This window comes from Thunnus albacares, chromosome 1 (assembly GCF_914725855.1).
Source record: "Thunnus albacares chromosome 1, fThuAlb1.1, whole genome shotgun sequence".
Taxonomy (NCBI): Eukaryota; Metazoa; Chordata; class Actinopteri; order Scombriformes; family Scombridae; genus Thunnus; species Thunnus albacares.
Window position 1 is genome coordinate 363,389 of NC_058106.1, and position 13,988 is coordinate 377,376.

At 42.2% G+C, this 13,988-nt stretch overlaps 1 protein-coding gene across 16 annotated transcripts in view; it reads left to right on the forward strand.

Moving 5' to 3' along the window:
* Positions 1–13,988, forward strand: part of celf1 (cugbp, Elav-like family member 1) — a 103,746-nt gene that overhangs the window by 53,205 nt on the left and 36,553 nt on the right. The window contains exon 1 of one of the 16 annotated variants that reach the window (XM_044364351.1): positions 11,448–11,948. The exons of 14 other annotated variants lie outside the window; for them this stretch is intronic. In XM_044364351.1, coding sequence (XP_044220286.1) covers positions 11,878–11,948 — 71 coding nt within the window. In that variant the 5' untranslated portion in view covers positions 11,448–11,877. Of the gene's footprint in view, positions 1–11,447; positions 11,949–13,988 lie in introns of those variants that run through there. One more of the 16 variants, XM_044363631.1, reaches the window with a different exon arrangement.

Genomic DNA, 13,988 nt, shown 5'->3' on the forward strand with positions numbered 1-13,988 from the left:
CGCCATCAGACACTTGTGTTTTTCACAGAAGTGGGTGAGTGCAAGACGCCGACCACCAGACGGCGCCGTCTTGCTTCTGTCTAACCAAGACACCGCCATACTTCCGCCATCCGGCTCTCGCGCGACGTAACTTCCTCCCATAGTCACGTCCGTGTCGCAGACCGACGACGTCATCACGTCAGGCCCCATCGCCATCTTGTCGCACACACATACACGCGCGCGCGCACACACACACACACACCATGCATTCCCCTGCATGTGTCCAGCCCTGTACATAGCTGTTTGTGTTTTGTTTGGTAGGATTAGATTTTAGAATAGCTGTCTATTGAATGAGGCATTTGTTAACTTTGTTAATTTTGCTAAGTTTAATAAACAAATTTTATAGGCCTCGAACATGGGTGTGGCAAAATGGCTCAATAGCACCACCTAGAAAATTAAGAAAATTGAGCCCCTCGATATGGATTGTCATAGAAGAACAAAATTTAGTATGCATATGTATCATGACCAGATGCACCAAAAAGTCTCTTGGAGGGACACCCTAAATCCAACAGGAAGTCAGCCATTTTGGATAAAAGTTGCGATTTGGATGCCGATTTTGCCATTTCCAGCCCACATACTTTAAGAAACTCCTCCTAGAGATTTGACCTCAGCAACTTCAAATTCAGTCAGTATCATCTACAGGCCTTGGAGATGAAAAGTTATCAAAATGAGTGAGTTTTCGACATTGCCAAGGGGGCGTGGTTGGGCGATGAATTTTGATCCTTCACCATGAAAATTCAAATGGGCATGATTTCGGCATGCATGATCCTAAGAGACTCAAACCTTTTGTGCTTGAAAAGAGTCCAACAGGAAGTTACATGTTTTACACTTTGACGCTCTGTGGGTGGCACGGTGATGGGATCCACCTCAAATTTACTCAGAATAGCCTAAAGACCTTGGAGATGGTATATTATGAAGTTGGTGACTTTCCGTCGAAAGGTGTTGCCATGACGACGCGGCGAATTTCGATGTCTCGCTATGTAATTTCAAAGCCTTATAACTTGACTCCACATGGTCTGATCTTTTCCAAATTTCATATGCTTGTTAAGAGTCCCGGTCTGAACACATGTTCAGGCCCATATTTAGTGAGAGTCATAGCGCCACCTACTGGCAACAGGAAGTATCATGCGTCGTTCTTTGTTGTATTACTCCTAGGAAATTTGGCCGATGCATCTGAAATTGACTCAGCTAAGATGTAAGACCTTGGTGATGCTACATTGGGCAGGTCATGACCCATGACCAAACGCCATTGCCATGGCGACACATCCTTCTCCATGAAATACGATGCTGTATTTTAGGGACAAGGGATGGGTCTACAGTCACGAAACTTGGCACACATGTCTGGAGCGACACCAGCTAAAATCCTGGATAGGTCATTTGCATAGACGTGACAATATGGCTCAACAGCGCCCCCTTTAAAATTTCAAAATTGTAGCCCCGCCTTCCAGATTAACCTAGGAAAATGAAATTCAGGAGGCTTATGTATCATGTCAAGATGCACAAAAAAGCCTCTTGGAGCCGTATTGTAAGTCCTACAGGAAGTCGGCCATCTTGATAAAAGTGGTCATTTTTCGCGTTTTTTTGACCATTTTGCATACCTTGTATTTTAACGAACTCCTCCTACAGAATTCATCGTAATGACTTCAAAATCAGTGTGTGTCATCTATAGTAGTGTGTGATCAAAAGTTATCAAAAGATTTAGTTATCATTGAAGCGTGTGGCCGTGGCGTGGCATTGAGTTTTGATGTTTCGCCATGACAGGCGAAATTGTTATAACTTTAGTGTAAATGCTCGAGTCTACACCAAACTTTACATGTTTGATAAGACTCCCAGCCTGAACACGTCTAAATACCAATATTCAGTCAGTGATGAAAACTGGCTCCATAGCGCCCCCTACGACATTTCAATGCAGCAGCCCCTGCAGCAGGCAGAGTAGGTGATTGAGGATATGACGTTAATCTCCCCTTGCACTGTCTGAAAACAGCCCAGGGGTCCGTTTCAAAAAGCAGGTTCAACAAACTCTGAGTCTAATCCTGAACTCTGAGTTGATCTACTCTGAGATAGAAAACTCTGAGTTTCCGGTTCCAGAACAGCTGATTTGAGTCAGTTTAATCAACTCGGAGTAGTTTCACCTGGAGTTAAGTGCGTGCACCACAACTATAAAAAGCCAGCATCAATGGAGCCCCGATTCAACGAGTCACCATGGCAACGGGGAAGAGGATGGCTGTGTTTTTCGCCCCACTAGAACTAGACATCTTAATTCGCTCATACGACGAGTTTGAGCATGTTTTCAGAAAGAAGTGCAACACTGCTGCAGCTGCAAAAGAGAGGGAGACGGCTGCTGCTCGGTCAATGCGTAAGCTTAAATGTAGTCCTTTGTAATCACAATAATATTACAGAGGAAAACTGCTTGAATGGTCGCCTATTAATTTATTTCATTTAGGTCCAAGCGCACTTGGCAGCAGTTTAGGATGAAATTTAAAAACATTGTTCAAACAGGTGAGACCTCGGCATAATCTCATGGGGGTACCTCATTTTGATCATGTTTTACATTGTAAAGTAAATATTAAGTGGCTGTTTGACTGTGCAGTTGTTTTATCCCCAACATAATGCTGGTTTCACACACATAAATGTCTTCTCATCTACATCATGTTCTGTTAAATAATTAATCCTATTTAAACTAACACAGACTTCTACTCAGCCAACAGAAAGAAGGCAGATGCCCGTAAAACGGGTGGTGGTCCAGCACCGCCACCTCTAACGGAGGCAGAGGAGCTGGCCCTAAGCCAGAACATAGGAAGGCCAGTGGCTGGCTCCGACATTGTACAAAAAACTTCCGTTTGCAAGGAAACGCAGCGCAACACACAATATCTGCTGGGATGTGAGAGCATGACTATGATTGGTAATGTTGCAAATGTAAAGACGGCTTAGGTTGTGTATGTAGATGATGGACTGTGACGTGAAATGGTACCGCTCAAAAAGATAAAGGCTGGAAATGCTAGAACATCTATGCGCGGTCTGATAACCATCTCTCGACGAATATTTAATTCTCTGCGCAGTAATGCTGCACCTTCATCCACGGGATCGTTATCAAAAGGACATGCCATGTTAGTGAAAAAAAGTTGCCACTTACTGTGTCTAATGGACTTCTAATATACTGACTCTGATTTTTTTTTTTTTTTTTTTTTTTTTTTTTTTATTGTTTTTTTTAAATGAAACACGGCAGAACTAGGCTACGCCAAAACTCGCCTGCTGCCTGAATGAATTAGGAAATCAAATGGAGTGTGTGGCTCTGAAAGAGGGCGGAGACTGATAGAAACTCGAGGTTCATTGAGAAAAACCTGGTCCCGACTAGGTTAGATTCATAAAGTCTGTTGCTACGGTAACTGACCGAGAGCTTAAGTTACCCCTCTCTCTGAAACAAGCTAGAGTTATCCCTCTTTCTCTGGTTTGAGTTACCTCCCTTTTTGAAACGGAAAACTCAGAGTTTCCCTCATTTCAGGGTTAACAGACTCTGAGTTTTCACTAAACCTGCTTTGTAAAACGGACCCCAGGTCTGGGGACATCTATATGCCTGTGACAGAAGCCCTTCACCAGCGCCGAGCCCCGACATACGCAAGGACGCGAGGGCCCGATCATCGCTGCTTGCAGCTTTAATTATTATTAGGGCCCAAGCACCTACCGGTGCGAAGCCCTATTGTAATTCAAGGAATTCTTCTCTATTATTATTAGGGCCCGAGCACCTACCGGTGCGAAGCCCTATTGTAATTCAAGGAATTCTTCTCTATTATTATTATTATTAGGGCCCGAGCGCTGACCAGCGCGAAGCCCTCTTGTTTCCAAAGGAATTATTATTATTATTATTATTAGGGCCTGAGCCCAAAGGGCGAAGACCCTATTGTTTTTCGTGTGTTTGTTTCTTTATTATTCTTTCTTTATTAATACGCCACTTTAACTCTAAATTTGACCCCCTAAACATGCTCAAAAACTCACCAAATTTGGCACGCACATCAGGAATGGTGAAAAATTTATTATAATGTAAAAATTAAACCCCAAAGTGCCAAAATGTGCTCTCTAGCGCCACCTATGTATCTAAAACGGCCACCACGGCCCGTAGGAATGTCGTAGAGAGATCGAACCAAAACTCAATTATTCGTATAATCAAGACCTACAAATCATACGCTGACACCCCTGACCTAAATCCAACAGGAAATCTGCAATGTCAATTTCAAAATACGATTTTTTGCCAATTTTGGACCTTGAATAAACGCTATCTCCTCCTAGGGCGTTAATGGTATCGGCTTCAAACTTTAATACATGACTTATGACACTGTGTTGAGCAAAAGTTATTAAAAACTTTGTAATAACTCGAACGGTTTAGATTTAGTAAGCCCTGAAAGTTGGAGTGCGACATTACACCTTACAATGTAAACCAATGGGGAGGCAAATTCTGGGCATGGACTTTGTGCCAAACTGGGGCATCTGGCGTCTAAACTATAAGTCCCACCACTTTCAAACCTGTATCAATGGATTCGCGACGAAAATTCCTACAAAAAAATGATATTTTTATGTAGGATTTGGCCAAAGTTATGGGATTTATGAGGATATTTCACAAGAAGATCACTTTGAAATCTTTCCTTCCAACTGTGAGGGAGAGAGAGAATGGGAGGGGGGGGGATGGGTAAAGTAAACATCTACTGCCTGTGACAGAAGCCCTTGGACTGCACCACACTCCAGTTACTTAATGCTTCTACATATCTGACAGCAGTGTTCAATCCTTACTTTTTTTCAAGGAGTACATGTGCTCGTAAATGACAGAAATTAGGAGCATACATATAACTTTAGGAGCACACTGAAAAATGTTCAAGTAAGAGTTTCTTAAAGAAAACAATTCATTACATACATATTTACAATTTATCACATACATATTCAAACTCTGTGTGTGTGTGTGTGTGTGTGTGTGTGTGTGTGTGTGTGTGTGTGTGTATGTAAATCACAATTTGCGGTTTTAGGGGTGCTTGATTATGGCAAAAATTATAATCACAATCATTTTTGTTCAATATTGAGATCATGATTATTTAACATGATTACTTTTTGACTGTCATCTTCTCCAATTGCTGTTGTTCATACATGCACATATTTTTTCTAACTTGGCTGAGGAGACTATTACATATGTAATCATATATTGTAGTAATGATTAAGAAAAACTATAGCCTATATGAGGGAAAAACTCAGGAAGGCTGGAGTTCCGGAGCTCCGTATTAAAACTGTAATGGACCTGCCATGAGGGTGGAGCAAACTCCATTTCCAAGGATGCTTTGCGATTTTCACACCTCAGCAGGGAGCAGTCAACATCGGTCCCTCATTGGCTGAGGACGCAGCCATGACATCACCACCCCTTTATAAGCGAGCGCGCCCAAATTACACGTCTTTCCTATGTCACTGAGCTAGGGGTAACTCCTGTTCCCCTGTGAGTTAGCTTGACTACCCCACAAACATGTTTTCCCCTCATCCAAGACTCCCCTCGTCGGACGAGACGAGACTTTGCCCGTGTTCACCCGAACACATTCCTGGACCCGAGAGAGACCGCTGCTGCAACCAGCGTCCTCAAATTCCCCCGAGAAAGAGGAAATGAAGTTACTTCGGGATAACGTGGACCGGCTCTGCCCTGCGCGTCTCCGCCGAGTCGTCTCTGCTGTTCTCTCCGCCACTCCACTCAGAGCCAGCTGCCGTGTTTTCGCCGACCTGTTTTACCTTGATGGTCACGGTGTTTTTTCCGTAGGTTTCACTTCACTCAGCTGGCCGACAGACCCGCTGATTCTATCCGCTTTAACCTAAATAGCAATTCGGGACTCGGTGCTCCGTTTGGATCTAAACAGAGAGCCGGGGTTAGCTGAGAGGCTAGCAGAGGCTAACTGGTTGTGCTTCTTTCGGTCATGCTGCAGTTAACGCTCCGCTGCTGCCTGTTTGCTGCCTGTTCTCCGCTTTGACCTAAATAACAAATCGGGACTCGGTGCTCCGTTTGGATCTAAACAGAGAGTCGGGGTTAGCTGAGAGGCTAGCAGAGGCGAACTGGTTGTGCTTCTTTCGATCATGCTGCAATTAACGCTCCGCTGCTGCCTGTTCTCCGCTTTAACCTAAATAACAAATCGGGACTCGGTGCTCCGTTTGGATCTAAACAGAGAGCCGGGGTTAGCTGAGAGGCTAGCAGAGGCGAACTGGTTGTGCTTCTTTCGGTCATGCTGCAGTTAACGCTCCGCTGCTGCCTGTTTGCTGCCTGTTAGTTGTGTTCACCACGCTAGACTATTTTGTGTTTGTCCCGCTCGGGACTACTGTGTTTGTGCTGCTGTGAGTGAGAAAGTAAACTGATTTGTCGATCTTAAACCAGACAATGTGCGTTACAGACTGCCGTCCATACGTGCGCTCTCTGTGGAAAAAGAACCGCTTCTCTCTCTCTCACGATCGCTTTCCCTCCTCCCTCTCTTGTGACTAACACCATACTCACGTGCGCACAGATACACGCACCGACATCGTTTTGCACATCTGATGGTCAGATAACGTCGGACAAAAGTGTCCAACCTGCAAGTGTCCAACCCTGTGCAAAGCTGTTTGTGTTTTGTTTGGTAGAATTAGATTTTAGAATAGCTATTTATTGAATGAAGCATTTGTTAACTTTGTTAATTTTGCTAAGTTTAATAAACACTGTTATATCTTTAAAGAGAAGTTCTTTAGTCATTATTGGTAACATATTGTGAAAAGTGGCTGATTGAAGGAGTCAGAGCTCGAATTCAACCCTTCTTTGTTCACCCTTGAATGATTATCTCTCAGATATTAACATTCTAGGTGAACTCCCATTTATGAGACTACCTTGCTCGGTTATTGGTCCCGGTTTCGGGGTGGTGCTTCGTATCTGTTAGTTCATATTAATAATTCTGTTAATTGTTATAATTAATTATTATTGATAATTGATAATTATAGCAAATAATTAACTGTGTTCTTCGCAGATCCTACAGTTGGTACCTGAATTATTGATTAAGGTTAACAATATTTTGATTTCATAATTCATAATTGTCTGTGAACAGAGGGGTGGGCTCACAGAGAGACACTGGTTAGTATTGTGTGTAAAAAGACTCTCACACTGATCATCTCCAAACGTTTTCTTGGTTCCCACAAGCTCAACTGACTGCGCCGCGGCCCGACGTGCGCAAGGGCGCGAAGGCCCGTTCAACGCTGCTTGCAGCTTTAATTATTATTACAACTCTTTGACCTCAAATAACTTCTACAAACGTGTACCAAAACTAACGAAAATTGGCGTGCGCGTCAGTTCTGGTGAAAATCGCAGATTTTATGGGTCTGGCAAAAAATGCGGGGAAAAATGGCTCGACAGCGCCACCTAGAAAATTAAGAAAAGCGAGCCCCACGATACAGATCGTTGTAGAACAATGAAATTTGGTGTGCTTATATATCATGACCAGACGCACCAAAAACTCTCTTGGAGCCATACCCTAAATCCAACAGGAAGTCGGCCATTTTGGTTCAAAGTTGCCATTTTCAGGCCAATTTTGCCGTTTTTAGCCCGTGTACTTTAACAAACTCCTCCTAGGGATTTGACCTGAGCAACTTCAAATTCAGTCAGTATCATCTACAGACCTGGGAGATGAAAAGTTATCAAAACGGTGAGTTTTCGACATTGCCGAGGGGGTGTGGTCGGGTGGCGACTTTCTATCTTTCGCCGTGAAAATTCAAACGGCCATAACTCCGGCATGCATGATCCTAAGAGACCCAAACCTTTTGTGCTTGGAAAGAGTCCCGTCCTGAACACATCCATGTGTCAATATTGGATCTAAGTCATAGCGCCACCTACTGGCAACAGGAAGTTACATGTTTTACACTTTGACGCTCTGTGGGTGGCACGGTGATGGGATCCACCTCAAATTTACTCAGAATAGCCTAAAGACCTTGGAGATGGTATATTATGAAGTTGGTGACTTTTCGTCGAAAGGTGTTGTCATGACGACGCAGCGAATTTCGATGTCTCGCCATGAAATTTCAAAGCCTTATAACTTGACTCCACATGGTCTGATCTTTTCCAAATTTCACATGCTTGTTAAGAGTCCCGGTCTGAACACATTTTCAGGCCCATATTTAGTGACAATCATAGCGCCTCCTACTTGAAACAGGAAGTTTTAAGTGCCACTCTTTTGCTAACTACTCCTAGCAGGTTGGTCAGAAACACATAAAATTTTGTCAGCCAAGGTGTAAGGCCTTGATAATGATAACTCCTGAAGCTTTTGAGTTTTCATCAAAAGCCGTAGCCATGGCAACACATTGTTCGCTACAAAGTACAAAGCTGTTTTTAAGGGGCTCGACATGCTTGAAAAGTCACAAAACTGTGCAAAAACATCTTAAAATCTGTAAAATTTTATAACTGGCGGGCATGGGTGTGGCAGAATGGCTCCACAGCGCCCCCTGTAATATTTCAATGAAGCAGCCCCCACGCCACGTTTAACTGACATGTATGAAAATTGGTACACACATGTATCATGCCAGGATGCACAAAAAAGTCTCTTGGACCCATAGCTTAAACTCAACATGAAGTTGGCCATTTTGAATTTAGTGCTTAATTTTAGCGATTTCGCATACCCTGTATTTTAACGAACTCCTCCTACAGAATTCATCATAAGAACTTCAAAATCAGTGTGTGTCATCTAGACTAGTTTGTGATGAAAAGTTATCAAAAGATTTAGTTATCATTGAAGCGTGTGGCTGTGGCATGGCGTTGAGTTTTGATGTTTCGCCGTGACAGAAGAAATTGCTAAAACTTTAGTGTACATGGTCGGATCTGCCTGAAACTTCACATGTTTGATAAGAGTCCAGGCCTGAACACGTCTACACGACAATATTCAGTCAGTGATGCAAACTGGCTCCATAGCGCCCCCTACAAAATTTCAGCGGAGCAGCCCCAGCAGCAGGCAAAACAGTGGACAGAGGAAGTGATGTTTATCTCCTTCTTGCACTGTCTGAAAACCATTCGGGTCTTGAGACATCAACATGCCCGTGACAAAAGCCCTTCGACTGCGTCGCACACCGACGTGCACAAGGGTGCGAGGGCCCGATCATCGCTGCTTACAGCTGTAATTTTTTTTTGAGTTTATTAGACAGACAGGATTGATGTGTAGGATTTAATATTTGGTCTACAGTCCGAAGCGGAGGGTGGCGGTAATGTGCCAAATATGCTATAATTTAGCTATTGTTGAAGTGTGTGGCTGTGGTGTTGAGTTTTGATGTTTCGCCATGACAGAGGAAATTGCTATAACTTTAGTGCAATGCTCCAGTCTGCCCCAAACTTTACATATTTGATAAGAGTCGAAGCCTGAACACGTCCTCATGACAATATTCAGTCAGTGATGCAAACTGGCTGAATAGCGCCTCCTATGAAATTGCAGCAAAGCAGCTCCAGCAGCGGTCAAAATAGTTGACAAAGGAAGTGATGTTTATCTCCTTCTTGCACTGTCTGAAAACAGCCCGGGTCTGACGACATCTACATACCCGTGACAGAAGCCCTTTGACTGCGCCGCAGCAGGCGCATGCACTCATGTGCATGGTCATATGGCCTCTCCAATTCCCATTCCACTACTACCACTTAGGAATTCTGCAACATTATGTCTGTATGTGAATCAAACACAGGACAAGTTGGCAAGATTTAGCTAGGTAGCTCCAGTTCCATCACATAATGTCCGCTATAATGGCAATTTAGCTGTGGATAGGACAGAAGATCCACCCATCAGTTGTTAGCAGCATGTAGATAGCTGTTAAAGCTGTCCAGAAAACCTTGTTTCTCTGTAGAGATTTGGTAGGACACCTCTTTAGATGTGTGTTTGTTACTTCACAGATCTGTGTATGATAGGGGTATTAAAATAAAGTAATATGTGTTACTGAGGAGATGTGAGTGCATATTGCACAATAGATAGGTACCAGTTTGTGAAACAAACAAAAAAAATGTAATATAGTAAAAAATAAAAATAAAAGTTGATATGCTGCAGTCAGGTTTTAAATCCAGCCAACAATTACTTTAGGGCAGGTTGGCAGATACTGTTGTCCACTGTTAAGTAAAATTCCCATTCCACTTAAAAATGTGTTTTGCTTCTTGTTCCTTCACTTAGATGTTTGAGCTTCACCATGCAGAATGATTGATGATATATTCCCGACTTTTCAGTTTTTCAGTTTTAAGACTCTCTAATTAGGTAATGTGTTATGGGGATCTTAAAGCTCTTTTCAGACATGGAATACGTAACATTAAGGTGCATTACTGCTTTGACTGTCACAGTAAACTCACTGACACATTTTGACATCTATTTCATCATTTAACGTTATTAGAGAGCAAATTCTGCTGCCTGTCCCACATGCACATGCAATGAGAGGACACTGAGTTGGGACTGCAGTTTAACTCCTGTTTGCTCATATGCTCTATGTAAAGCGTTTTGCTGGATATGAATTTATTCATCCATGCAGATGGCATGAATGAAAATCTAAAATATAAGAGATTGCTGGTAAGATTATAACTGTGTCTGTAAGAAGGGGTTTTAACCTCTTTTGTCCCAGTCACACTGTGAGGGAAGAATTGTTTTATAGATTGATCTGACATGAGAAGAATCTCTTCAACAACTTCAAGTTGCTTCTTTCAGGGCATTTTATAGTTTATTAGACTAATTTTATTGTGCATAAGAGATGAAAATAGAGATAATAAATGTATAACAGTGATCTAAGAAGGCAGAACAAGACATGTGCTATCTCTCTGTACATGTTTGACCGTGTGCTGCTGTGGTCTTTATGTTGATTCGACAGCATTCAGTTGTGGTTGTGGTTAAAATGATACACAAATGTTACAGGTCTGATCTTGTAAGATTGCTGTTGTGACTTTCACATAAAACTACCTGGGACACTTTTTCAGACATGAGACAGACTTGTTAAATTGCCATTGGATTAATATAAACATAACATAAACATGCCATTGCATATCTGGAAGGGCTTGCATATACCCTTGGAGCTAATCTCACTACATAGGTGTGAGTGTGCTTGTGTGTGTGCTGTGGGGTGCACAAAAACCAAAGCCAGTGTCATATGACATTGGCTCCCTTCCGTTTTTACACACACAAATCACACACAGACCACTGCAGCCTGTAGGACAACAGGGCAAACACAGCCCCCCTCGGGCCGGAACCTAATTGTTAGCCCCTGGTGTGGCTAGTCCAGGGATTAGCTGCTGGCTGGGGAGTGCTATTCACTCCCTCTTTCATTCCCTCTGCCCACTGGGCCTTATCACCATCAATCTGACACCCTGTTTATCTGACGCTGCAGCCAGATCTGCTGGCCTAGGAGAAATGTTCACAAAGGCCATGGGTCATCAGCACTTTGATTGTGGGACTGCAAATGTCCATTACTCGCTCTGGCCCCAGTGATCCCAGCAGCCCTCTGTCTCCATGATATCCAAGCAGTGGTTGGTCCCAGTCCCAGAACCTGGAAAGCCAACCTGAAGGCCTGTCACTTTGTGTCTTTCTGTCATTTGTGCTCTTCTTCCATCTCTAACGCAGGTGTTTCCTCGGTCATATTTTCTTTGTTGTATTTGTGTTCCAGAGGACAGATTCTCCATGTGGATTGGTTTGTTGCAGCACGCTGTTTGTCTCTGCCTTTTGTGCACTGTCGACTGTCTCATTATACCAGTCGCCAGGGACTTACAAACAAGTGTATGATCTGGAGTTTACCACCACCATCTGATCACTGTGTCCATTTAGCTTCACTGTCTGAAAGAAGAAAGAAAAAGAAACTGATTTTGCCATCATGGCCTCTTTTAAGCTGGATTTTCTCCCCGAGATGATGGTGGACCATTGCTCTTTGAATTCTAGTCCTGTGTAAGTAACTTCCTCTGACCAGCTTTGTATGTTTTGTATGTAATCCAAAGGTTGTGTTGTGCCTCTGAAAATTGTCGGAAAAATCTGAAAGTTTAAGATCTTTTTTGTGATTTGGTATCTAATAATAATAATAATAATAATAATAATAATAATAATAATAATAATAATAATAATAATAATAATAATAATAATGGTCCACTCACCATTATTATGATTATTATTATTAATAATGATAATCATGTTGTAGTGTGTCAAGGTAATAATAGGCTTTAGAATGAGAAGTTTCCTCTTTCTCATTAGTTTGTTTTCTCTTTGCAAGTTTTTTCAAAGGTTCCTGATGTAATGTTTAGATGTAGTATGAAGTGGGTTTTATTCTCACAATTATTTTCCTCTTGGAGTAAAAGACATAGGTAAAAAGTTCTAACCTTTCTTTTGAACCTTTAAACTATTAAACCCAGTGGGTTTGTTGCCCCCCGCTTTTCAGTGGAATATTTTTCTGTAGAAGCTGTAAATCTGCTTACTCTTTCCAACAATACAGGGTCCTTCTATGTCCATTGAAATGTCTGCAAGAATTCTCCCCAAAATTTGGTCAGAACCTGTAGTATCTAGATAGCATTCCAGTGTACTAAGAGGTGGTGTGGTACCTTCCTATACCCTTTCCTTTAAGATTGGGTATTATTTGTTTTTGATAGATTCTGAGTCCAATTCAGATTCTGGTAATCGATTCCTATTCTTATTTAAACTTGTTTCCGATTTTTAGCATACTATTTTTGCAAGGAACAACACAGTTCTGTGTTAAAGAGGCTGCTCTAACAGACTAAAATCAAAGTGAATGCCTCTCCCTCTTTAGTCATTGTAACCTCATCATCAGTATTTTTGTTTCCCAAAATTGCCTTTTCAACAAATTCCCAATGAAAGCAAGAGTTGTCATCCATAAGTAATGCCAAAGTGTATATTGATATTAAGGTCTTTGATCACAATCGTGGTGATACAAGGGCATCCTTGGACTTGGGATGCTTAAATAATGAAGACACCATTATCAAGACTGATAACAGTCACAGGATGATTGTAGGTTAATGACAGACTTCAGGCATATTGGGAGTACTCCCAATAACTGGGAGCATTGAGAGCTAGGATAATTGTGATGTGATGATTTTTAAGAGAACTACAAAAAACTCTTTATGACTAGTGTTTTTTTGTTAATGCTTAATACTTTTTCCAGAGTTAAGTTGACTTTTAACACATTCACATACCCACACATCTTGTTAAATGACAGCATCTGTTTTTGGATGGGTCGGTCAGTGTATTTTGCAAATATTGGCAAAAGATAAAATGTGGACATGGGCGGCTGTGGCTCAGGAGGTAGAGCGGGGCGTCCACTAATCGGAAGATCGGAGGTTCGATTCCCGGCTCCTCCACCACATGCCGATGTGTCCTTGGGCAAGACACTTAACCCCAAATTGCTCCTGATGGCTGTGCCATCAGTGTATGAATGTGTGTGAATGGTTAGCTTCCTCTGATGGGCAGGTTGGGACCTTGCATCGTAGCCCCTGTACCCATTCAGCGTATGAATATGTGTGAATGGGTGAATGTGATTTGTAGTGTAAAAAGCGCTTTGAGTGGTTGGAAGACTAGAAAGGCGCTATATACATTTACCATAATGAACTTGACTATATTCTATATTCCCATATTTGCTGAAAACAGTACTACCCCTGGTTTTTGACAGTCCTCTGATTGTTAAAAAAATTCCCAGGACCACCTTCCCAAATAAATTGAAAAAAGCAAACAAACAAAATAAACATTACATGACAATAAAACTGGGCTATAAATATTTGTTATGCTGCTGTCAGCTGTAATGACCAAATACCAAATACCCTCAGTGAGACACTTGGGCTTGCTTCTGAGAAATAATGAGATCAAGTTGTGGCAGGATGGGTGAGAGGCTGACACACAGAGTAGCATTCCAAGTTGCTTTCAGTTTGTTCCTTGCCTTTGATTTTGTGACAGTCACAATTGAAACCCCTGACTCACATAAATAGG